The sequence below is a fragment of the Natrix helvetica genome, assembly GCF_964273705.1.
Source record: "Natrix helvetica genome assembly, chromosome: 3".
NCBI classification, from domain to species: Eukaryota; Metazoa; Chordata; class Lepidosauria; order Squamata; family Natricidae; genus Natrix; species Natrix helvetica.
The window spans coordinates 57,863,706-57,888,781 of NC_138549.1; the positions used below are offsets into that span (position 1 = coordinate 57,863,706).

The 25,076-nt window shown below is 44.6% G+C and overlaps 1 protein-coding gene across 2 annotated transcripts; it reads right to left on the reverse strand.

The window, feature by feature from the left end:
• Nucleotides 1-7,281: 7,281 nt before the first annotated feature.
• On the reverse strand, nucleotides 7,282-24,990 carry FAM78B (family with sequence similarity 78 member B). Of its 2 annotated transcripts, XM_081947146.1 has the most exons (3): nucleotides 24,492-24,990; nucleotides 11,900-12,045; nucleotides 7,282-7,844 (listed from the first exon to the last, which is right to left on the reverse strand). In XM_081947146.1, exons 1-3 carry the CDS (start codon nucleotides 24,752-24,754, stop codon nucleotides 7,840-7,842), a joined length of 414 nt encoding a protein of 137 aa, XP_081803272.1. In that variant the 5' UTR covers nucleotides 24,755-24,990; the 3' UTR covers nucleotides 7,282-7,839. The 2 variants fall into 2 exon arrangements, with proteins under 2 accessions (XP_081803272.1, XP_081803271.1); XM_081947145.1 differs by lacking the exon at nucleotides 7,282-7,844 and having other exon boundaries at nucleotides 11,060-12,045.
• Nucleotides 24,991-25,076: the final 86 nt, after the last annotated feature.

Sequence of the window (25,076 nt, forward strand, 5' to 3'; positions counted from 1 at the left end):
GCTTAGGGGGGCGCTAAGAGGCAAGGGGGGTGGCAGTGGGGCGCTAAGAGGCAAGGGGGGCGGCAGAGGAGTGCTGGAGGTGGCCCCCTCTAGCGAGCCATTTAGAAGCAGTTTGCTCACTCACCCCCGCCCATCCAGAAGCTGCTCGATCGCTTGCTCCCCCCGCCCATCGGCACTATGCTAGCCCTGCCCACCGCTCACTGATTGGCTGGCTCACCAATCATCCTGCCTGCCTCTAAGAGACCTATCTAAACCCAGTTACCTTTTTTTCTGCTTGGCTTTCTATAGATAGGGCTCTTAGAGGCGGGTGGGGCGATTGGTGAGCCAGCCAATCACTGAGCGGTGGGCAGGGCTAGCATAGTGCAGACAGGCAGGGGGAGCGATCGATCAAAGGGAGGCCCCTTTGCCTCCCTTCGCTCCCACTTTGTCTTGATGAAGTCGCCACAGCTGCCGGGCACGGATGGACGTTGGTAGCCAGAGCGGCGGGGGCAGCCCGGGCGGGCGAGCGAGCAAGCTACCTGATCCTCCTTCGCTTGCTCGCTCGCCCACCCAGGCCGCTCTGGCTACCTCCGTCTGTCCGCGCCCGGAAGCTGCAGCGACCTCATCAAGACAAAATGGGAGCAAAGGGAGATGAAGGGGCCTCGGTGCCCTGCCTGATCGTCCTTCGCTCGCCTGCTCTGGCCGCTCTGGCCACCTCCGTCCGTCCGTGCCCGGAAGCTGCAGCGACCTCATCAATACAAAATGGGAGCGAAGGGAGGCGAAGGGGCCTCGGTGCCCTGCCTGATTCTCCATCGCTCGCCTGCTCACCCACCCGGGCCTCTCTGGCTACCTCCGTCCGTCCGTGCCCGGCAGCTGCAGCAACCTCATCAATACAAAATGGGAGTGAAGGGAGGCGAAGGGGCCTCGGTGCCTTGCCATATTCTCCTTCGCTTGCTCGCTATTTTGCCTGCACAGGATGCTTCAGCAGAAGCCCTTTGCTGGCGGCCAGACCTCCCCTCCCAGGGGCGACGGCCGGTAGTTTGCGCGGTGCGGCAAGCGCTAGGTGGTAAGCTCCCACCGCCGTCCCCAACCCTGCGTCCATGCTTGCAGGCGGCCATGCAGCCCTGTGCTATAAGCAAGCCAGGGATCCTTGCAAGGATGCTGAATCCTAAGGGAGATGCGAATGGGACCAAAATTTGAAAAACAGGTGAAATTCTTTGTGGAACCAGAAGCAAACACACACACACACACACACACACACACACACATACAGCAAAAGTGTCTGGTTTTGAATATAATCCTTCCTAGTGCTTGGGGAAAAAATAGAGTAACATTTGGATATACATTTTGAATTAACTTGGAAAGAAAATTGCTAAAATCACTTTTAGCTGTGTCCTGCATTAAGGATTCATGCACTAGCATTTCTTGTTTAATTAGCAGAGTAATATTTACAACAGCCAGCTAAGATAGTTTTATCTGTCTTATAATGTGCGTGGGTAGAGGACTTAGGCATAAGTTCAATGTTTGCCTATGATTATATAATAAATTCACAGCTTATACATTTGAATTAGATGTTTTTCAATTCATGTTTAACCTATACTTGATATACTTGCATTCAATACATAAGGTGTTAATTATGTCAATGGAAGAGATAGGAAACTGCATTAATGATATATATGTCAATGCGTTGATTTGTTCTAAAAATGTTTAGCTTAAAGAAGTTATAAGGAATCACACATATGAGTGTGGAAAATGTAATGTACTTGTGGATGACCCTTTGCATGAGTTGTATTGGGAAAAATTTAAAAAAATCATCATCATCATAATTAAAAAAAGAAAATGATTCCCCAAAGAGATAAAAGGCTACGTTTTGCTAGAGTTATTCTTTGCTTCCAAACTGTTGAGGAAGGGGATTGGACTCCATTGTCTATATTTCCCTTTCCATCCCCATGGTTCTTTAGTGAAAATTATAACCCAAGAACATATAGATCTGTTAAAATGTTCCCATTCTCACTTTCCATATTGGGAATCCCTAGGTACCATGCAATAATCTCATCAAATAATTCAAGCAAATGTTGGTGACATTGAGCTGAAATCAAAGTTCAAGAAATCGTACCAAGAGTTTTGGTTACAGAAAGAAATTTCTGATCGCTATCCTGCACTATGGACAGTAGTTAAGAAGCTCCTTGTTGCATTTCCAACATCATATTTGGTGGAACGTGACTTCAGTGTGGTCATCCAGGTTCTCTCCAAGCAAAGAAATTGACTCCAGATTACTGAACGTGGTGATTTAAGACTCCTGCTAAGTGACTTAAAACCAGACATTGGAAACTGGTATCACTTTATCAAGCCCATCCATCACATTAGTAATTTACTGAACAGTGAAGTAGTTACTAAATTTTACTAAGTTTACTTTGTTACTAGTTACTAAGGTTCTTGATAGCAGACTTTGAAAACCTGGTATCACTAGATCATGTTCAACAATTTTGTTGAATTAACATTAACTACAAAAGCTTTTAAATTGGATTTTGAATAAATGTGCAATTAATTGTTAGTTTTGAATTTTACTCTTACTATCTTCCTTCCATCGTGCAAACTGTCCAGTCACATGACTCCCCCAGCCACGCCCACCAAGCCACGCCTACAGAACCGGTCATTTAAAAAATTGAATTCCACCACTGGGTGGGGGGCACTGAGGATCAGTTTGTAGCACCAAGGGGGCGGTGGACTGAAAAAGTTTGGGAACCACTGTTCTAAGTGGTTTACAGAGTCAGAATATTGTCCCCAACAATCTGGGGCCTCATTCTACCAACCATGGAAAGATGGAAAACTGAGTCAATCTTGACTCAGTGTAGCTACATAACACCCCTCCACACTTTCTAACAATATGAAAAAAAGTTACTGGGGTTTGGACATTGATTTACAACCACAGTTGGGACCAGAATTTCAATTGTTACATGCAGTTGTTAAAGAAGTCATCATGTGACTGGATCCAAATGTATAGTCTTTAACACTGTCATTAAGCAAATTACCAAAGTTATTAAGCAAATCATGTGGTCATTGGAGGAATCTGACTCCCCATTGACTTTGCTTGTAAAAAGCCAGAAAGTTGCAAATCACAATCACATAACTACAGGTTGCTGCAACTTTCAAATGGAAGTTAATGCCCAAGCATCCAAATTGTGATTCCATGCCCATAGGGGAAGTTGGTGGTAACTTTGAGGATAAGTGGCAAGCCACTTTTTCTGAGGCCCTCATAACTTTAAACTGTTCTTAAATCACATTCAAAATAGTTTTGATAGAGAATTGCGTGAATGTAATAGAATGAAATTATCTGGGGCAAATGTGAAGTTCTTCATTTAGAAAACAAAAAGCAATGCATATACATATGGAGCAAGTTGTCTTAGGAAATAGTAGTATGGGGATTGCAGACAATAGATTCGCTATGTGCAGATCGTTATTTGTTGAGGTTTGAACTTAAAATGTATTTTCTTCTACAGGGCATTGACCAAATCAGACTGAGCTGACCTTGGAAGCTGATCTATCTAGGCATGTTAGGAAATGCAGAGATAAAGGATAGGGGAAACCTGACTTGATAATAGCACTTGTGGGAGAAATCTTGGATAGCAGTTTATAGAATATGAATTAACAGAGTGTTGTGGCTGCTAATAAGGCAAATGCAATGTTAAACTGCATCTATCAAAATATGATTTCCAGAATTGATATTAACAGCAATCTTCAAATACTCTGAAAGAATTTTACATAGATGAATCTTAAGTCTTACTCATCCTATAATGCAGAACACAAAGTGGTGAATTTAATTAAAGGGATGGCAAATTCTGACTGATTACTAGAAAATAAATCCTAAAAGAGCAGTTCAAGAATGGGTCCAATTATTCAGAAAACAAGTGGAAACAATTTCAATAAGGATGTGTTTAGGCAGAGGCCAGAGAGTGTCTGGGAATCTAATTTGGATGTCTGCACTATGTTAGCAATTGACTACAATGAACCTTCCAGTTCTATGATTCTCTACTTACAGGATCCTGCTAGGCAGGCAAATAAAGTTAGAAATGTGGGTAAAAGGAATATATTTGCCATTGTATGTTAAATGTATGATTTAATTTCTAAGAAGATGGAAGAAAGGACAAAGGGACTGGCTCTTCTGAGATTAATTTTGATTAATAGGAAAGAACTACATGCTAATTTAATAGTGATGTTGAAGGAAGGTAACTGTCTGATTTTGAAAGCTGTTATAGTCAGAAAACTGAAATTAATGTAAACTTCCTGAAATTTAGGAAACTTGCTATCAAAATTTCAGGAAAAAGGCTAGACATAAGTTAAATATCATAAATAGATATTTTGAGGGAAGGGGGAAAGGAGATGAATGATTCTGAAAACTGAAAGAATAAAGGGATAAAAGGGAAAGAGAATCAGTTTGGTCTAGTGGTTAAGAAACCAGGCTAGAAAGTGGGAGACAATGAATTCAAATCCTCTTAGCCATGACAGCCAGCTGGGTGATTTTGGAGCAGCTACTCTCTCACACCTCAACCAGAGATGGGTTTCAAAAATTTTTACTACTGGTTTGATGGGCGTGACTAGGTGGGGGGAATGTGACTGAGTGGGTGTGGTCACCTTGACATCACTCACCCACACTAAGTCACATGACCCCCCCAAAAGCCATGTCCACTGAAACGGTGGCATCAAATTTTGACAAGGGGGGGGGGGCGCACCAGGCCGGGGCTCTTCACATGATAAAGCAATCCCCACTACCAAGGGCGAAGGGGAGCGCCTTTTCCCTCTGCTATTGCGCGCCTCCTTTCCCAAGATTGGCACGACACTTCTCCCCATTCCCCACCCTAAGAGGCTGCTACACCCCGCAAGAGATTTCCTAGCTGGGATCCCGGAGAAGCTCACCTGCCTAGAGTTGCCAGTCCTCCTGCCAGCCCAAGATGAAGCTTCTGCTGCCCCCATTTAAAGGCGCTGCAGAGGCACACAACTTTTTGTCAGCTTTTCCATTGATGGCGGTGGATCTGGATCTCAACAGCATGTGAGTTGCCCCGGCTGGCATCTCTCAAGCCTGGAGGGGTGGGGTGGGGGCTGCTTAGAATGAGGGAGGGAAGCATGTCCTTGCCAATGACACCAGCCTCAGGAGCAGCCTTTGCTGCATTGCTTCGCTGCGGCCAGCGGGATTTTTCTTCAGGGTGATCCCAGGGTGGCTTGTCAAAGCGGCTGCCTGCAGGATCTGAAGGGACAGGATGAGATGGGATGAGACACAATGGGCCATCGAGGGAAAAGCCAACAGAAAGTTGTGCACCTCTGCAGCGCCTGTAAAGGCGCCTGCCAATCTTGGGAAAGGAGGTCCGTGATAGCAGAAGCAGCAAGAGGAGCGGGCTTCCTCACTGGGCTTGAGGAGGGGGAAGGTGGAGCTGTTGCCCGAGGGTGAGAGCAACCCCCAGCAGTCTCTGAGTTAGGGTGGAGAGCCATCTTGAGCCTCCCTCTCTTGGTCTCCTTGTGCTGGGAGCATGCTTCTCTGAGCAGGGGAGAAGAAGAAGAGCTGCTGCCCTCCTAACTCCTGTGGCTCTCTCTTCTCTCTCCCCTTCACCTCCCCACACTTGTTTAACTGTCCCAGAGAGCTCAGGCTACATCTGCCTCCAATCCGGCTGCCTTCTTGCTTCTAAGCGAACTTTTCCATCCTCGACTATTGTGAAGAAGCAGTGACTCTGGTTGCACTACACATGCTTCATTCTCTTTGAGAGTCTCTTTGCACCTTGTTTTCAAAATGGCTCTCAAAGGGAATGAAGCAGGCGTGGAGCACCCAGAGCCGCCTTTTCGCAACAGCCTAGTACCTCTTCCGCTTGGAGCTCCAAGCTGTGGGGAGGGGGTGCGGCTGCAACACCAGCAGCTTCAGTGGGCTCCTTCCTTCAGAGGTTCGTTTTCTTATCTCTAGGCAACTACACTGACTTTGTCCTTAAAGGCTGCTCCGCGCCTTTTGATCTTTCTCAGGCGTGGAGAAAAGTGACCCTGTGAAGGAACCGAGCCTCCTGCTGAACTTGGAAGCCAAGAGGCTTCTTTTCCACCCATCCGCTGGGGCAGGGCGCTAAAAAGACCTCTGGTCACTGCCACCATCTTTGTACATACTCAGCTTTCTTCTCACTGGCTGGAGGACTTTTTGGCACCCTGTAGCCAGCAGCTTGGTGGAAAAGAGGCCTCTGATCCTCCGGCACTCAAAGAGGTGGTTGAAAGAATTTTTTGCCTGCCTGCCACCTCTGCCAGGGCAAACGGAGCTCAGGAGTGCCACCTGTGGCCCTCATGAGCTCAGTTTTCAGCTGCGATAGCCTCCTGCCACCCTCTGCCAGGGAAAATGGAGCTTGGGAGTGCCACATGTGGCCCTTGCGAGCTCAGTTTTCAGCTGCAATGGCATCCTGCAACCCTCTGCCAGTGAAAATGGAGCTTGGGAGGGCTGCATGCTGCCATTTTGAGCTCCGTTTTCACTGGCAGAGGCCAGTCTTTCACTGTTTCCAGATCTAAGTACCCTACAGACTGGTTCCAGCTCCTGGGCCTTGAATTTGACATTCCTGATCTAAAGGATCTAGTTTGGCTACAGAGGAAGTTAATGTATTTTTCGGAGTATAAGATTCACTTTCCCCCACCTAAAAGAGTGTGAAAATTTGGGTGCATGTTATACACCGAATGTAGCCTCACCCATCCACCAACCCCCACTCTTTGGCCATTTTCAGCCTCTGCATGTTGTGTTTTAAACCTGTTCCAGGCTACGGGAATTGTCAGAGACCATCGTCGCCTTTGTGCCTCAAGTTTTTGGCTTCCACGTGTCATTTTTTTAGCCTCTAAACACTCCGTTTTAGACCCGTTCCAGGCTGCAGAGATCACCACAGCACATCACCACCTCCGCGTGTTGCATTTTCTGCCTCCGCATGTCATGTTTTCAGCCTCCTCATGTCCCGTTTTTGTCCTCCGCGCATCACATTTTCAGGTGGTTCCAGGGAGCAGGGATTGGCAGCAGCATGGAGGCGGCAATTGGCGACGATGTGCTGTGGCTATCCCTGCAGCCTTGAATGGGTCTGAAACAAAGCATTTGGAGGCTGAAAACATGAGCCTCCAAGGTAAGGCACAGAGGCCACAAACACAAGGCACAGAGGCAGTGATGGTCTGTGGCAATTCCTGCAGCCTGGAATAGCTGATTGGGGGTATTCTGGGAGGCCGATCCACCCGCCAATCAGCTGCTCGTGCTGAATCAGGCTGTGATAATATGCTGAAACTGACCAGGCTGTTTGCTGCAAGGACGCTAGCCAGTTGAATATCAATGGATGCGGGTAGGCAGAATTTTTTTTCTTGTTTTCCTCCCCAAAAACTAAGGTATGTCATATACTCCAAAAAATATGGTAGATAAGACTTAAGAAGGAAAGTATAAAAATTTAATCTTATAATTGGTGAAAAGAGCAATAGAAAATCAAATACGCAATCCAAAACAAGCCATATTTGTAAGGGTTGCTAAAAACAATTTGAATTTTCTCCTGCTAAATTAGAGACAAGAAAATAAAAGGGGCTTAAGTTATTAGTATAAAAATTTTTTACAGATGTATTTCTTTCCACTCACCTGATGTGTTCACCAGAGGCTGGGCTGCCACCATCTGAGGATTATTTAATTTACACTGGTCAGGGAGTTGGATCTAATATCCTACATAACCCTTTTTGCTTCTGTGAGCCTCTAGAGAATGCAGAACTTGTAGAGAGTGTTAGCATGTAATACACCTCTAATCATTTGAACTGACTTGCTTCCTAAATTCTTGTGCCTGAAAACTACTTGTTCCTATTTTGCCTCTGTCCTCTTCCACAAGTTGTTCAACCTGAAACAAGGAAAACAAATGGTGTAAGGAAGATCATGCAGCCCAGAATAAGCAAGATGTTTAAATCTATGTATGAACTATGAATGAGTGAATGCCTTTGAGGTAATATAAATTAAACTCTCAAATGCTTAAAGAATTTATGGAAGTTATTTCAAAAATATTCAATGTAATTTCTCATAAATCTTGAATAAAATGTATATTATTGATGTTCAGAGTTCTTATATTCTGATAGTACAACAGGACTCATGTAAATGTAGATGTAGGGGTAATAAAATTCTACAAGGAAGCATGGCAACAATGGGATCATTCTGTGACATGCATTTTATAGTGAGGCAGATCAACATCAAAATGAGGTGAAAACCAGTGCTAATGTAAGGAAGAAGGAATTGTATTTAAGCTTTTAAGAAGGGCAGCCAAAATGTAGTCCTAATGCACTTGGAAGGTGTTCTCCCCAAAAGATAGAATTTAGGATAGAATTATTGCAAAAGAAAGGAGTCAATTGTCAAGAAAATTGTTGAGGTTTAGTAGAAAATTCAAATCTTTCATATCCAATCTAGATGGATAGTGGGTGGGTGGGTGGGTGGGTGGGTGGGTGGGTGGATGGATGGATGGATGGATGGATGGATGGATAGATGGATGGATGGATAGATGGATAGATAGATAGATAGATAGATAGATAGATAGATAGATAGATAGATAGATGTATAAATGTCCAATATTTAGAGCAGTGGTTCTCAACCTGTGGGTCGGGACCCTTTCACAGGGGTCACCTAAGACCATTGGCAAGCACATATTTTTGAAAAAATATGGAAAACATAAAATAATCTTACGGTTGGGGGTCACCACAACATGAGGAACTGTATTAAAGGGTCGCGACATTAGGAGGGTTGAGAACCACTGATTTAGAGCATTGTACGCTCAGATATATAAAATGACCCATAAGACTATGCTTCTCTTTGGGAAACATAATCCATATATACTTGAAAAATACTTTTCAATACTATTTGCTCATTCTTATATATTCCTCAAACATTCCTCAATTGATATTCATTGTATAAACTTTATCCACTATTTCTTAGCTATACATCCCATATATGAAAGTTAAATAGAAGGTAAAACCACAATATTTGGGGGGGGGGGTGGACTTTAAATTTTGGAGCTTTCTATAGGACCGTGATGGTGAACCTATGGCATGCATGCTGGAAGTGGCAAGCAGAGCCATCTCTCTGGGCACACGAGCCATCACCCCTTGCTCTTCTGGGTTCCACTGCGCTGGCCAGCTGGTCTTTATGCATATGGGAGTGCTGGAAACCAGAAGACCAACTGCTGGTGCGCATGTGCACACTGGGAAGATGATCTTCTGGTTTCAGGTGCACAGATGTGTGCTGGCCACCTGATCCTCTGGTTTCTGGTCCTCTGATTCTTGGTCTCTGCAAAGACCAAAAATCAGGAAGGGGAGCAGAGCTGCTGGCCCGGACGGGCAGGCCAGGGCTTCCCACCCTCCCTACCTGAGCAGCCTTCTTGCATGGCCACAACCCTCCAGCCTGCACCATGATGCGCATCCATGGTCTGGAGCCCCTGGCTGGCTTGGGCACATGGGCCATTTGGTGGCTGGGTGGCCGGCCACCCTGCCTGCTGCTCCTGCCACCATCGAGGGTGCAGGGTAAGCAGCGATTTTCATGCTGCGGCTTCTGTCCAGGATACTGGAGCAGCCAGGAGGAGGAACCACCGTTGGGGAGGCGAGCTGCCCCAGGAGGGCTGTAGGAGAGAGCAGCTCCTCTCGCATGGAGATGCCACCAAGGCTCAGTTCGCTGGCAGGGGAGCAGCTACGGGGGGCCAGCCAGTCACTCCTGCCCCTCGCTCTGGGGCTGCCGCTATCACTGCTGCTCTTCTGATGCTGTGGGGCTGCACAGGAGCTGAGTCTGCACGGGACAAATGTTTGTCCGGCACCGGGATAAGAGGTGTGCCAGCCAGGAAGCTTCCTTGGCAGAAGTGGCAGAAGGGGGGCTGTGCAGGCTTGTTCTCTGTGGCAGGCTGGGGGGGGGGGGCGCTTCATCCCAACCAGAGTTCAGGTTTCTCTTCTGGTTTCTGGTGTGCATGTGCAACAGCCAGCTGGTGTTCACGTGCGCATGTGCGCCAAAAACTGGAAGATCAGGTATGCTGGGCGGCACTCAGTGCTGAAAAGGTTCACCAACACTGCTATAGGACCGTCTTTGTTGTTAAGGCTCTTGTTGTTATGGGATAAACTATAGTTATTTATTCTCTTTCTCAAAGATTCCCAGAACAATTATATCAAAAGTGAAATAAGCTAAAACATATATCTGAAGATCTTATAAGCTAAAATTAATAACTACATTTATTTTCTTGTTTAGATATGATCATCACATTAGAGTTGGGACAAATCAATGACCCTAATGAATTCTCAAAAAAATGCAAGAAAAGGTAAAATACCCATTAACTTTTCATTATTAATCTAAAACTATGTATTTCCTCTCAAATATGAGAAGATAAAATACCTTCCCTAGCTACATTTAAGTTGGGGGAAAGTATTTTGGGAAGCTTCCCATTATTCAAATGGTAGCCCTTGAATGATGTCTACTCTTACAAAATGTTGTCTGATTTTTCATCCATATTACAATGTAATGCTTTTGTTCCACAGGTGTTCCCCTGCTCTGAATGCCCCCCCCCCCCACGAGCAAAGAGACTTGACTCATACTGAATTTTTAAAGTCTCCCTTTTTATCCATATTTAGTAACAGTTCATATCATTTTTTTACAATGCTGATAGAACTGGATTGCACCTAACTTTCTGAACATCTGAACACCTTCCATCCCAAATGTAATTATTTCTCCCCAAAAACATGCTATGTGCAGATATCCATTAAATTTGTATAAAAAACAGAGTTAGTATATGAAAACAAAAGCATTCCTTAAATACTTAGGCTGTTGCCAGTTATTTACCTTGGATTTCACCTATAGCTTGGTAAAACTCTATGGCAAAGTTCCTAGAGTTACAATTACTCGAACACATTGAAAAACATGCAAAAAGTCTTAATTTCATTAATCCAAATAATTAGTTCCAGAAAGAAGTTGATTAGATGAAGGTCCTGATTTTCAAAATTCAGCACTATGGATAGTTCCTTGTGAGTAGAACTGCTCTTTTTATACTGATGAGATTAAACTGACAGTATTTGCTTTTGTAAACATTCTCTTCATTCCAATAAGCAGACTGATCATTTTAATTATCAATTAAAATGCATAGCTATAATGTGGTAATTTGCCATCCCTTCCTGTCCTAAACCAGCAGAAATCAGGCTACACAATAGGAGTCCATAAATATCTCATAAGAACAGTCTTTATAATCACATTTAATTGGTTGGGAAGCAGCATTAGCCACAGGCACTGAAAATTATATTCATATTCATTATATTTCAAGATTAAGAATAGAAACTTTCTTCTTCATGAGAATGCCCCTGAAAGCATAGAATAACATTTCTTCTTCCAAAGTCCAGAAATTCAACTATTCTGCAATGGCACATAATTGGTCATTGCCATCTAACACTATATTGAAGAAGCCCTCTTCACACTTGCAGTAACAAAAGGCAGGTGAACCTGAAAGGTCTTCTTTGGCTCAGATATCCATTCTAGAGTGGCAAAAGTCCTCATTTAAATGCATTTTTTATTTTGGTGGTATCACTACCAAAGGCAGACCTCTCTTAGGCCTCCACATGAGGACCTGGGCATCATTGGCATTGGGTTTCACTAGTGCATTTGGTGGGATGGGTTCCATTCTGCTCAAAATCTTAGGCTGTTCCTGTTGAGCTTTCCCCACGAGGCGGGCTCGCTTGCCCAAGAGCTGCATGGGATCAACTTCAATGTCTACTCTCATTCTCCATTTTATAGTCTGCAAAATTATTTTTTCCTTAGTAGTCATATTCATGGCCACTAACCATGTAGTAAAACTTTGGTCCCGTTTGATCCTAGTCAATAGTGGCACATTGCTATCGCTCACAGGGACAGCCCATGTCACACTAGGATAAAAATTGTCATTCATACTGACTGAAAACCTGGAAACCTTATTGGTAGGACCAATCAGGGTAACAGTTTCTGTGGTGTTCCCATACCAGGGATAGCTCACTCCATCAGAGTCACTGATGGCTTTTACACGTCCTTCTCTCAAGTCTGGAAGTTCCCAGCTTGACCTAGAAAGAGTAGAAGAAAAATATACACTAAGAAAGATGTAGCAACAATTACTAAACAATTACTGTAAATTCCTGTGCTTTGTAAAATGATCACAACAAAGTCACAACTTGCTATCTGTTATTTAGATTTTTAAAGAAAAAAGTGAGTAGAGAAAAAATTAGTACAAAGGGACTATCATATTAAAAGTAATATATAGCCATCAAAGCTAGTATTCCTAAAAATCTTAATTATTTGTGAATTGATTAAATTGCTTTTCAAAGCCTCACTATTTTTCCTTTTCTTTTCTTGAATTTCTTGAATCTCTTGAATTTTCTAACATGCTAATTTTATTGGAAATTTCTGGATTTAATATTATGAGGGAGGATTTTCTCTATCACTGCATTTGACATTACAGGTAATATACATCTCTGTTGTTACACCTCTATTTAAATGATATTACTATTATAATTTACTAGTCAGTTGGATATCCATGCTTCGCTACGGAACTGGAACAGCAGTAGGTAGCATGAATCTCCTCTCCTCTGCTTGTGTTTTGCATTTGGAAGAGATTTCTTTTCGGGTTGGGAGGGGGAGTAGAACTCCTTAGCATGAGAGTGTTAATAATAATATAGGAAATACTAATGCTCTGATGGTCATTTTGAAAAACCTTTTCTTAGTGAGCACCTAGAAGCCAAGAGGAAGAGACGTGGTTCGCTACGGAACTGGAACAGCAGTAGGTAGTATTCTTCACCATCACACTCCATTATCCTGTAATTGTAAAAGGCAGCAGCAGAAGACATGGTCTTCTTGAGAGGAACCTTGGTGTTTGGGTCACACTGAGGTATATTGATGTAATAGCCATCTTCTCCATGGCAGAACATCAGAGGGTACTGGAAGGTGTCATAGGCATGGTGTGTCTCACTGATTCGTAACGACCATCATCACTCTGCTGTGGAGAACAATATCTCTCTTCTCAAAGTCCTGACTGATAATGAGAACAGCCACTTCTGCAGTAGTGGGGGCATTGAAATGATCTCGGTGCTCTCCAGAAGGCTTCCTATTGGTGTTAATCACCACTTGGAAGTCCTTGTGGCCCTTAGGAACAGAATCAACAGCAGCCTTAAGTTCCAGAATATACTTCTTCTGTTCACGCACAACTTCTGCAATTGGTTAACCAGTTGTGGATTAACACCTGAGTAGATTCCAGAATGGATGTCCCTCTCATTGTCATCATCACCAAAGAAGTACATCTGGAGAAATGAACGCTGCTGCTGAGGCCCCGCCATAATACTCCCTATCCTGTTGTAAGCCTGGCCCTGCCCTTTGAATGTTGGCATAAAATTTCCCTCCTTCACTTCTCTGGCTCCAAAAGATGTCATTTTGAAGCATTCATTGTACTTCTCGACAGCAGAAAGTGCTTTGCCATTGGATGCTGGTGGGTGAGAAGGCTGTGTAAGGGTTCAGGATAGTGCTGAAGGGGAGGGAGGTGGACTTTACTGCCACTGCAGCACATCCCGGGACTCTCATCCTGCTACTTTAGAGCACGGCACCAGGCACAGGGTAACCAGGGTCTAAGATCAACAACCTTGTTCCTGGAGTAATCGATCTGAGATTCATATTTAAAACCAGACAAATACTTATTAGTCCAAGGCATTTATCTCATTTGTGACTGATTAACATAGGGGTTATTAGATGTATACTTTTTAAAAGCCTGTCTACTGACTTGGGGATGGGTTTGACGATACTTGTGTGCAGCTTCCCTTACTTGTGTTTTCCTAATCGCATCTGTAAATGTTTTTCTGCAGGGTTTTTTGCCTCTTTTCCCTTTAACTAGTATTGCAGTGGAAGAAACAGATTTGTCTGAACTGAGGAGGAAAATAAGGGGAACAAATCTGTCTCTGCCTACCAGCATCCATTGGTATTCATCTGGTTAGCGTCTGTCGATGTGTGAGAGAGTTGAGGAGTGTTTGGAAACTCAAACAGTATTTGCGGTGTGAGTAAGGAGACATGAAGGAGCCTGGGCGTGGCTTAGCTCAACTGTTCTGTAGTAAAGCTGCTTGCTGCTGTGAAAGTAAAACAGAAACTGAAACTTCTCTCCTCTGCTTGTGTTTTGCATTTGGAACAGATTTCTTTTGATGTGGGGAGGGGGAGTAGAACTCCTTAGCATCAGAGAGCTGTTTTGAAAGTGAAACAGTATTTGCTGTGTGAGCAAGGAGACAGGAAGGAGCCTGACTGTGGCTTAGCTCAACTGTTCTGTAGTAAAGCTGTTTTCTGCTGTAAAAGTAAAATTGAAACTGAATCTCCTCTCCTCTGCTTGTTTTTTGCATTTGGAAGAGATTTCTTTTTGGGTTGGGAGGGGGAGTAGAACTCCTTAGCATGAGAGTGTGTTAATAACTCTGAGCAGCCATTTTTGAGCGGCAAACTCAAAATGCCCTCAGAACACAAAATGCCCATGCACGCCCCACTGACTCCGTACGACCCAGTCACCAAGCACTGGGACTCGTATATGCTGAGGTTCGACTGCTTCCTCGAAGCCAACGACCTCATGGGCTTTCTGAAGGCCGCAAGAAGAACATGTTCCTGGGCTACTGTGGATAGGAAGTATTCAAAACAGCCAAAGACCTATCAGAGCCAACGCCGCTCCAATCAGTCGCTTGGTCAGTGCTCCAACAAACGCTAAGGACACACTACACTCCCAAGCCATCCGCCGGCAGGAATGTAATATTCGCAATCAGAAGAAAGGCGATTCGATCAACGAGTACATTGCGGCACTAAGAAAGGCCGCAGCGTACTGCAAGTTCCGAGACCTAGACGAACCTATACTTGACCGCATGATATGCAGTGTGCGGGACATTAATTTACAGAGGAGATTACTTGCCAAATCTAATCTCACTCTACAAATTGCCTTGGACGAAGCCAGAGCATCCAAATCTCCCGTTAAGTCTGCAGAAACCCTACAGTGCCAAAGCACTCCACAAGATGCGCAAAAGAGCGCACATGTACATTGCGAGGCTGCAGAGACTGAGAGCTCAGAAAATGAAGATGACAGCTGCTGCATGTGCAGTAGCCGGGCCAAGCCAGCACGCAAATTCAAACTGCGTTTCCAGCCTTGCGCAAGCTGCGGAGACCATGCCAGATCGTCTTGCCGTTTCCACGATGCTATCTGCCAGTGCTGTGAGCAAAAGGGGCACATCGCCAAGGTTTGAAGAAGCGAGCACCCCATGATGACCTGGCAGCCCAGAAGCCGACTTAACTGCCAGCAGAAGCCTAACCAAGGGGCATGGCAGCTGCCACCACGGCGCTCAGAGGGTGACACCAGAGTCACCTACCACACCTCAATTGGCCAAGTCCACACAAGGAGGCCAAAAAAGCTGAAGGTCAGTCCTCATCAAGGGCTCTCCATGCGAGATGGAGATCGACACGGGGTCATCACTGACCATCATGCCGTGGTCTACACTCAAGCAGGCTATCCCTAGCCTGAAGAAACAGCATCTACGCGCCCCTGACATTTGCCTTCACGATTACCAGGGGAACCGAGTCCCCATTGTGGGCCAGGAAACCTTCTGGGTGCAATTCAAAAACTTCAGTGGCCAGCTCCCAGTGACGGTGATCAGCGGTGACCTGCAGAGCCTCCTGGGCAGTGGCGTAGCGTGGGTTGTCAGCACCCGGGGCAAGGCAAGTAATTTGCGCCCCCTAACCCGTGGCAACCCACGCTACGCCACTGGACTTGGGACATGAAGGGAGCTCTGAAGCAGCCGTCCTCCTTAGCAAAGCTCGCAGCGCCCTCTATAGGCCCGAAGCAGAATCATTTTCTTCCCTGGGTTCTGGGAAAATAGGAAAAGGAAAGCCGCCCGAGGTCTTCACTTGCTCTAATTTAAATGTATCGCGTTATTAACGTCCCTCGCCCTGCCCAGCAGTCTTCAAGAGACCCAGATCTGCAGAATAAAACTTTGGCCCTCTTTCGTGCTCTCGACCCCGGGGAAGACCTGCTCGTGTCTCTTTTGTATTAAACATGGGAAGCGTTCCTCGGCTTCATTCAATTCAGCCTTGAAATACATGCAAGTCAACAGCAGAGAGCTGCGAGTGCAAGCGCCCCCCCAGATGTTGCGCCCGGTGCGGCCGGCCCCCCCTGCACCCCCCACGCTACGCCACTGCTCCTGGGGCTTGACTGGTTCGAAGCCCTGGGCCTAGAAGTGACTGGTATCAATGCCTTGAAAGACAAGAGCACCGAAGAATTCTTTAAGGAGTTTGAGGACGTCTTCGGCACCAGTCTAGGTAAGTATGTGGGGACGCCAATCTCTTTTAATTTGGACCCCAACATAGACCCTATCAGGCTAAAACCCAGGAGAGTACCTTTCGCTCTCCACCCTAAAATTGATCTGGAAATTGACAAGCTCATAGGCCAGGGAATCCTAGAGCCGGTTGATCACACACACTGGGAGACCCCTATAGTGACACCTGTCAAGTCTGATGAGTCTGTCTGCATGTGCGTGGACTACAAGTGCACAATCAATAAAGCGTTACAACAAAGCATTTACCTTGTACCCATTGTACAGCATTTATTACATTCCTTAGGCCCCGGTAAAGTATTCGCTAAATTAGACATGGCACAGGCATACCAACAATTGCCTGTAGTTGGCGCTACTGTGAAGGCCCAGACCATTGCACAGGGGTGCATTCAAATGTAACCACCTGCAATTTGATGTTAGTATCGCCCCTGGAGTGTTCCAAAGGCTCATGGAATGGCTTTTGCAGGGGATTCCAGGAGTTGTCCCCTATTTTGACGACATCTTGGTATCGGCTGCAAATGAGGCGCAACTGTTCAAACGTTTAAGAACTTTTTTGACCAGAGTTAGAGACAAAGGTCTCCTCCTCAAAAAAGAAAAATGCCAAATTAACGTACCAAGGGTTGAATTCATAGGGTACCTCATCAACAGCTCTGGGATTCACCTGACCACTAAAAAAATTAAAGCAATCCAGGATGCCCCTACACCTCACAATCAGACCGAGCTGCAGGTGTTCCTCGGGCTCCTTAATTTCTACAGTGTCTTTCTTAAACAGAAAGCCACCGATGCTGGGCCCTCACATTGTCTCCTGGCAAAGAACGCGAAATGGTCCTGGGGCAGAGCCAAAGCAGCCGCATTTGCCGCGGTAAAGAGACTACTACATATCCCTGGTTCAGTACAGCCAGACCCTGCAACTGGCGTTAAGTTGCAACACTTCCCTATTTGGCGTCGGAGCTGTCCTCATCCACCGCATGTCCAATGGAACTAAGGCACCCATAGCCTATTACTCAAGGACCTTGTCCGCTGCCGAGCAGAACTACAGCCAGCTGGACCGTGAGGCTTTGGCTGCAGTGGCCACTGTAAAAAGGTTCCATGAGTACCTCTACAGCCGTGATTTCGAACTCATCATGGACCACAAACCGGTACTGGGCTCGCCGTGAATGACCAGATGGACTATTTTCCTAGCGGCCTAAACCTATCGCCTTGTCCATCGTCCAGGCTCAACCTTGGGGCATGCCGACACTTTGAGTCGCTGCCCGCTGCCAGAACCTCTTGCAGACCCTACCCCCAAGACGCCAGTCCTTCTTAGTGACTGCTTAGAGACTGGTCCTGTCTCATCTGTGACGTTGCACGCCACTCTGCAAAGGACTCTACCATCAAACAAGTTTTGAACTGGGTGTGGAGGGGGTGGCCCAAGGGGCCTGTTGGGTCTGATTTCAAAATTTATTATTGTAAAAGAGATGAATTGTCTGTTATTAATGGCTGTTTGCTGTGGGGGGACCGGGTCGTTGTTCCACCCGGAACAAGTTGCAGTATTAGAAGCTTTACATGTAGGGCATCCTGGAATTGTCAGAATGAAGTCTTTGGCCAGGAGTTATGTGTGGTGGCCTAACATGGACAGGGAGATCAAAGAATGGGTGGCTACCTGCATGCTGTGCCAGGAGTCCAGACCAGTTCCCTCAGAGGCACCCACTAAAGGAGTGGGAGCGACCTCAAGCACCATGCTCTAGGGTGCACATAGATTTTGCTGGCCCAGTTCATGGCCAGACATTCTTAGTAGTTGTGGATGCCTACTTGAAATGGCTAGAGGTAGTCCTCATGACCTCCACTATGGCAGAAGCAGTCATCAAGGTACTACGGAGACTTTTCTCCACACATGGCCTGCCCGATGTCCTGGTCTCTGACAACGGGCCCCAATTTATGGCCATGCAATTTGAGACCTACTTAGCAGCAAAGGGAATCAGACATGCCCTGGTCGTGCCATTCCATCTGGCCTCCAATGGTCAGGCTGAGAGAATGGTGAGATCTGCAAAAGAGGCCCTATCCAGGATGGGCCCGGGAGATTGGCAAACATGAGTTGACCATTATCTTTTAATTCAACACATCATACCAAGCGCTACTATGGGGAGAAACCCCTCCGAGCTTCTCATGGGTCGCCGGCTAAGGTCCAGTTAGACCGGCTACACCCAAACTATTCTGTCACATCACCCCCAGACTCCACAAGCAAAATTCAGAATTTTAGTGTAGGGGATTTACGCCCATAACTATGCCGGGCGAACTCTGTGGATTCCTGTCACAGTGATAGGCATCACCGGGCCTTGTTCTTATCTCGTAGAGCTCGAGGACGGTCGGAATTGGAGAAGGCACATTGACCAACTCAGTGGCTGCCTCTCCAACTCCACTCTTAGGCAGCCAGTGGTAACTCCTGCATGAGTTAGCCAAAGCCCTACCCAAAAGGAACAGGAAGTCACTCCTTCCACAGCCAACTCAAACCTGAAGACACCGGGATACTTATCTACTTGAGTTGCAGGCCCACAGCGAGCTCTGAGCGAACTGGCTCTAGAATCTCCAGCTCCGGCCTGTGAAAGATTCCAGGAGCTTCCACTAGGCGAAGCTGCAGAGCCAACAGGTCCTTCCAACCTGTCCAAAGAACATCCTCCGACTGAACTGCGCAGGTCTGGCAGAGCTACCCAAAAGCCCGCCTACCTACGTGACTACGTCACCAGTCAGTTGATTCCATCTAAGAGGGGAGGGGTGTTAGATATTAGCAACTGTGATAATGGTTTCCACCAAGGTCCTCTGTTCCGGCGGGAACAGAGATTCAATCTCATTGGTTGAAGGGTTTGACAGCTCCCTATAAAAGGGCTGCTGTCAGACTGAACCTTCGCTGGATTGTACATACTTCTTCTGTTACCATAAAGAGCTGTTGTTGCCTAAGCCTGAGTGTGCCTTTCCATTACCCGATCTAACAGTAGCAGTGTTCCAATATTTGAGGAGCTGCTACAAAGAAGAGGGGGTCAATCTATTTTCCAAAGCACTTGAAGGCAGGACAAGCAATAGATGGGAACTGATCAAGGAGAGAACTAAGCTAGAACTAAGGAGAAATTTCCTGACAGTGAGAAAATTAATCAATCACACTTTTTCTGTGACTAATGGCTAGAGAATTAGATGAGTTATGAAAAAGTCATATACATATATTTATATATATAAAACTGCGGCAACGTTGTGTGAACAAAAATGGAAAGACTCTGAAATATCCACAATGGAGGAATGGTTGGTGAAGATGACAGAATTAGCAGAGATTGCAAAAGGACAATAACTATATTAGTGACTGGAAACCCCTCATGGACTTTTTGCTGAAAAAAGAAAAGAAAATGAAGTTGTGATTTATGGATTTGATGATCAGAAAGGGTAGACTATGGAAAAAAGGAAAATGTTGTAACCTTACAGAGCGAGGGTACAAATGTATAAATGTACTTATAACTACTGGAAGCCACATCTTCATAACTTTTTATTTTCTTTCTTTCTCGTCTCTATTGCTTTCTTTGTACTTTTTTCACCTACGTATTACCTTTCTTTGTTTTCCTTAATTTTTTTAATTTTTTTTCCAAAACTTGTATTTTTATTTTTTTTTAATTTATTTAATAAAAATTATATACAAAAAAGCAAACACTGCCTTCTCAGAGCTCATCAGCATGTGCACCAAATGTAAATATCGCTCTAATATACTTCATCTTATGATTTATTTACACTGAATCACTATTTTGTTTTTTCTTTCAGGACTTTATAACTTTATTGATGTCAGCATGCATATAACCACAAACTGTTCACTATGGGAATTTACTAGTTTATTTAAAAACTTTCACTCAAGTAGACATATTAACATATAATCCACTCACATACTTTCTCTCCAATATTTCTAATTAATAAATAACCAACTTGTTGATTCCCTTTTCCTCAGACAGACAACTTTCCTTGTCATTGCAGGAGGAGAGCTTGATAGCAAAAAGGAATTTAGTAGCATCTCATCAGTGCATGAAGCCAGCAGCAAGTTACAAAACCTAAAGCCTTCCAACTAAGAAGTTGGAAAAGAGGATAATGGATGCCTCCTGATTTTTGCCTCCTGCCTTGAAACTTTCAATCTCCCTGACAGATGGGGAGTGGTGTTGGGATACCACTATTGCACCCCTTTAAACCCTTTGATACCTTGTGCACAAGCCTGTGTCAACTATCTACTATGGGCTGTTCTACTATGCTTCTGATTGCCACTAAGCACATCTACACAAATTTTGAGTAACCAAGATATTTGTACCAAGCATAGTCTCTGCTGCTTCCCATCTTACTTCTTGAATAAGTTTATTTGGAAAGTTATGAAAGTTCAGGCTGCAAGGACAGGTTGATTGCTTTGGTCTTCTAGTCTAGTTGCTAAAGTCTCACAGATTTCTATTCTAGTTTTCTATTGATTTTATGTGTATTTTCAGTTGTGACATCAGGAGATCATGCCTGTGAAGTTGAGCACTCTCATAAGCTGGTTTGCTTTATATTTATATCCAGCTTCCCTCAACTCCTGTTCAAACAATACAACTATGAATTAAGTAAACAAACATAACATATTACCGTATTTTTCAGAGTATAAGACGAACCTTTTTTTCTCAAAAAAGAGGCTGAAAATCTGGGTGCATCTTATACATCGAATACAGCATTTTTTGCTTCCCGAAGCCCTGCCCCCTTCATCAAAATGGCCGTGCATACCCTTATGGAGGCTTTCAGAGAGCTCCTGGGGGCTGGGAAGGACAGAAATGAGCAAAAAAATGAGCCGTTTTTTGCCCCCCAGCCTCCAGCAGCACTCTATAAGCCTCCCTAAGGCTATGCATGCAATTGTTTTGACAAAAAATGGGCCCGTTTCCACGAAAAACGGGTCGTTTTTTGCTCGGTTTTGTCCCCACCCCTCCCAGGAGCACGATGATTTTGGGAGGTTTGCAGAGTGCAAAAACTTTTTTTTCCTTTTGGAAAGCTCTTTAACTGATTGATGAGAATTACATTGATCAAGTGCTGTGCCAGCACAAACAAAGTCTTAGGTGCTGCAGATTGTCAGTGATTTCCTTCTCCAGCACATGGATAAATACACCTGGAAACATCTACCTACCTACCTACTCTCTCTCTATCCCTACCTACCTAATGTATTTCTCTCTCTCCCTCTATCTACCTACCTACCTATCTACTCTCTCCCTCTCCCTACTTATCTACTGTATTTCTCTCTCCCCCTCTACCTATGTACCTACCTACTCTCTCTCTCTCCCTACCTACTTTATTTCTCTCTCTCTCTTTCTCTCTCTATCCCTCTACCTACCAACCTACACCCCCCTCTCCCTACCTACCTATTGTATTTCTCTCTATATATATTTCTCTCTCTCCTTTTATCTACCTACCTACCTACTCTCTCTCCCTACCTACTGTATGTCTCTCTCTTTCTCTCCCTCTCTCTACTTACTTTTTAAAAAATTTACCTGTTCAAAACTTTGGTGCGTCTTATACTCCGGTGCATCTTATACTCTGAAAAATACGGTATATCAAGTAGACATATGAACCTGATGGGGTTTAGGTTTGAACAGGGAGTAAATCATGGGTGCAGATTACAAAGAATGGTGATAAACTGCAGCACACATAGAATAATTTATGCAGCAACAACTTGGAATGAGCAGAAGCAATTCCTGTCAGCCAGAATGTCTATCGTCTCGGCCACTACTTCAGTTCCTCCATAACTTCTTGTTGTTTCTGTCCTGTCCTCTGCTTATGGTCCTAAACATTCCTAGCAAGGAACCACTCTTGGAAATTCTGGGATTTAAGCTGCTATTCCGCCCAAGTCCAGCCAGGTCTTTAATTCAATGTATTAGGTTTCTTTGGAAAAGAGATCTCCTAATCTAATGAAACTATGCATATCCAGCTGTATCTTGCCAGTCTCCTCTATCACTTCCCTTTATCTTTTTCCTCACTAGAAAAACAAAGATATGGGTAAGGGAAAATTGGTGGAGGAAGGAAGTTCTGGTAGGTTAATATATGAAGTGAGGATTATAAGAGAAAGAATACTCATTGGCAGTTCAAAAATATTTCTGCTGGTTTGGGGATGAAATTGTTATCTCTGTGAAAATGCCTTGTCAGTAATACTAAAGAATAAAAAGAAATAGTGTAAGAGGAATTTCGTTTGGCAACTGAGGAATACAATACATAGACGTTTTGAATTAGCACAGAGGATATACAGGATGAAGCAAAGCAATGTGTAAAAATACATTAGAAGATGCCCAGAAGTTTGTTTTTGCATCCACCAAGAAAAAACCCTTCTCTTTGATGATCAAAACTGAGAAGTAATTGTATCTATCCATCATATTTGTATCTTTATAAGTAGCAGATACACTAATAATTGTGAAAAACTGGAGACAAATGAGTTCTTTAATTCTAACAATGAAATAACAACAATTATCTTGGTATTTGCTTTATAACTTTGAAAGTCTTTTATAGGATATCAAGGCCAGGGAGAGAAATCATTCAGAAAAAAATACCATTAGGAAGCATGAGGATCAATTCAGAAGGCAATTTAATATTAAATTTAAAAGCCACAAAAGGCCTTGGTTACATTTTGGAACAAAGCTTTCCCTGATAATTGATTCCCAAAGTAACAACAAATAAGCTTTTTTCTGAGAAAAAAATATGGTTAATTCTTCTACAAGGTCTTTCAGACCAACTCAGTCTTTACTATCACAAGGACAAAGATAATTTCATTTTATCTTTTGTGGAATTAAAGAAAATATATCTTTATTTTTCTATACTGCTGATGTGCTCTAGTATTCCAATAAATTGATAGTTTGGTAATTATTATAGAGAACATTGAAATAATTTTAGCATGTATGTATCATTAATATACATGTACCAATATCCATACATGTACCAATATCCATACATGTATCTTAATATCAAGGCTAAATGAGTTTTCTGACAGAAATGTTACTGAATTCCTAGACAGATGTTAAGATACACATGTGTATGTGTGTGTACATACACACACACTCACACACACACAATCCACAATTAACAAGCTTGCTATAAAGCTGAGTGAATCATGTGCAGGAATTCTTGGTAAAGCTCATCTCAGTAGCATGGTTTTTACAGAGATCTTAAATTTATCTTCATTTCTTCTGAAATAAAGTGGTATTGAAATGTCAACTATTATTGTCAAGAACAGAAAAGGTTCTAGGTGCACGGAGGAATATTGTATGGTTGCCTCAAAAGTCCAAGCAATCTAAATACACAAAAATCAAATCCAGATTAAATGTGTTGTGGTTTTCATACTTTCAAATGTAAATTGGTAATTTTGGCAATGAAAGCATTTTGTCCAGGATTCTTTCTTTAGGAAAGGAGAAATGAAGGCCAGTGCCAACAGTCACCTGCTTGACTTCTTTAAATTGGCACCACTGTGGAGCATGTTCCTATTGCTATAGATGTTGAAACATCAAGAAGAGAGCAAAATATTAACATAACTAAACAACAAAGGGCCAACCCAGTTTTTGCATAAATCTTCCCTTCTGTATTTCTTTTCATTTAGCTGAAATACCGAGGGAGCTCTTGACTAAAGTAGCATTTCTACAGTATGAATGGATCAATTGTGCCTTGTGTAATTTGGCAATGGCACATAAAACATAAGGAAAAATACAAAGAACTTTCTATAATTTCATTAAGTTCCTCAACAAATGGCAGTGACAAAAGCTTACTGAAGATGGTGCATAGAAAATGTGCTCTACTATTTAATGCACAAACCTCAGCAGCCAAGGGCACTGGTGCCCAAAGGAAATCTGTTGTCTGCCACATAAAGGAGTGTCTTCCTTCTGACTGAAAGGGGGGGGGAGCAGCCATATTTGCTAGAGGGCACAGGCACTATTTGCGCAGGCAGAGTCTGCAGATGTCCTTTGCTAAGGAGACCATCTGCCTAGGTAAAAGGGATCGCTAGCGCCAAGTCCATGCTTTCTCTCGCGGAACCGCCTCTTTTTGGTGGCGAATCGGTTACTAGGGAGACAAAATGATACCCTCTAAACAACTCTGGTCGTTAGGGGTGGACTGGCAACTGTAGTGAAGGCGTCGCCCTTTGCTCCCTCCCGTGGCTGCTCTGCTCTCCCTCACGCTCCACTTACATGCCCAGGTTGCTGTAGGTGTTGTAGAATTCCATGTGGTTGCAGGCCTGGATCCAACCCACCACCCAGGTGTGACGGCGCGGGATAGGCGGCATAAGGACGCGAGCGGCGGCGCGGAAATAGGGTGTTCGGTAGCGTAGCACGATGGGCGATGTCTCCTCGATGGCGGTGGTTCCCGGCTCGATAAAGGCCGACACGTCGTATACCACGATGTTCTCCCTGCGCACTCGAGCCTTGCACGCCACGCTCTGCAAGCAGCCCATAGCCAGGCGAGGCCTGCCCCTAGCCTCCCCAGCCGGGGCCCCGCATCCGGCCGGCCTCAGGATCAGCCAGCGCCTGAGCACCCCTCCGGCTCGGGATCATTTCAGCATCCGGAGGCTAGCACACATCAAGTCCCGGAGGCGAAGCTCCAATGCAAAGCGCGCCTGGCTGTCGGAAGACTGTACCTGTTCCTTGGCCGGGATCGCACAGCTCCCCCGAGTTGCACTCTCCCACCTTCCTCGAAGCTCCTAAATGAGCAGTGCAGGCTGGGGCAGCGCAGGGGGAATTGCGGGCCCGCGCGCGTGTCTGGAAGGGAAGGGGTTG

Excerpts from the sequence above, each read along its gene's own strand:
- FAM78B (XM_081947145.1), bottom strand. The coding sequence starts at position 24,754 with ATGGGCTGCTTGCAGAGCGTGGCGTGCAAGGCTCGAGTGCGCAGGGAG. Across the intron at positions 12,046-24,491 it reads ACCTACAGCAACCTGGGCAT|GTCAAGCTGGGAACTTCCAG; the intron begins GTAAGTGGAGCG and ends TACTCTTTCTAG.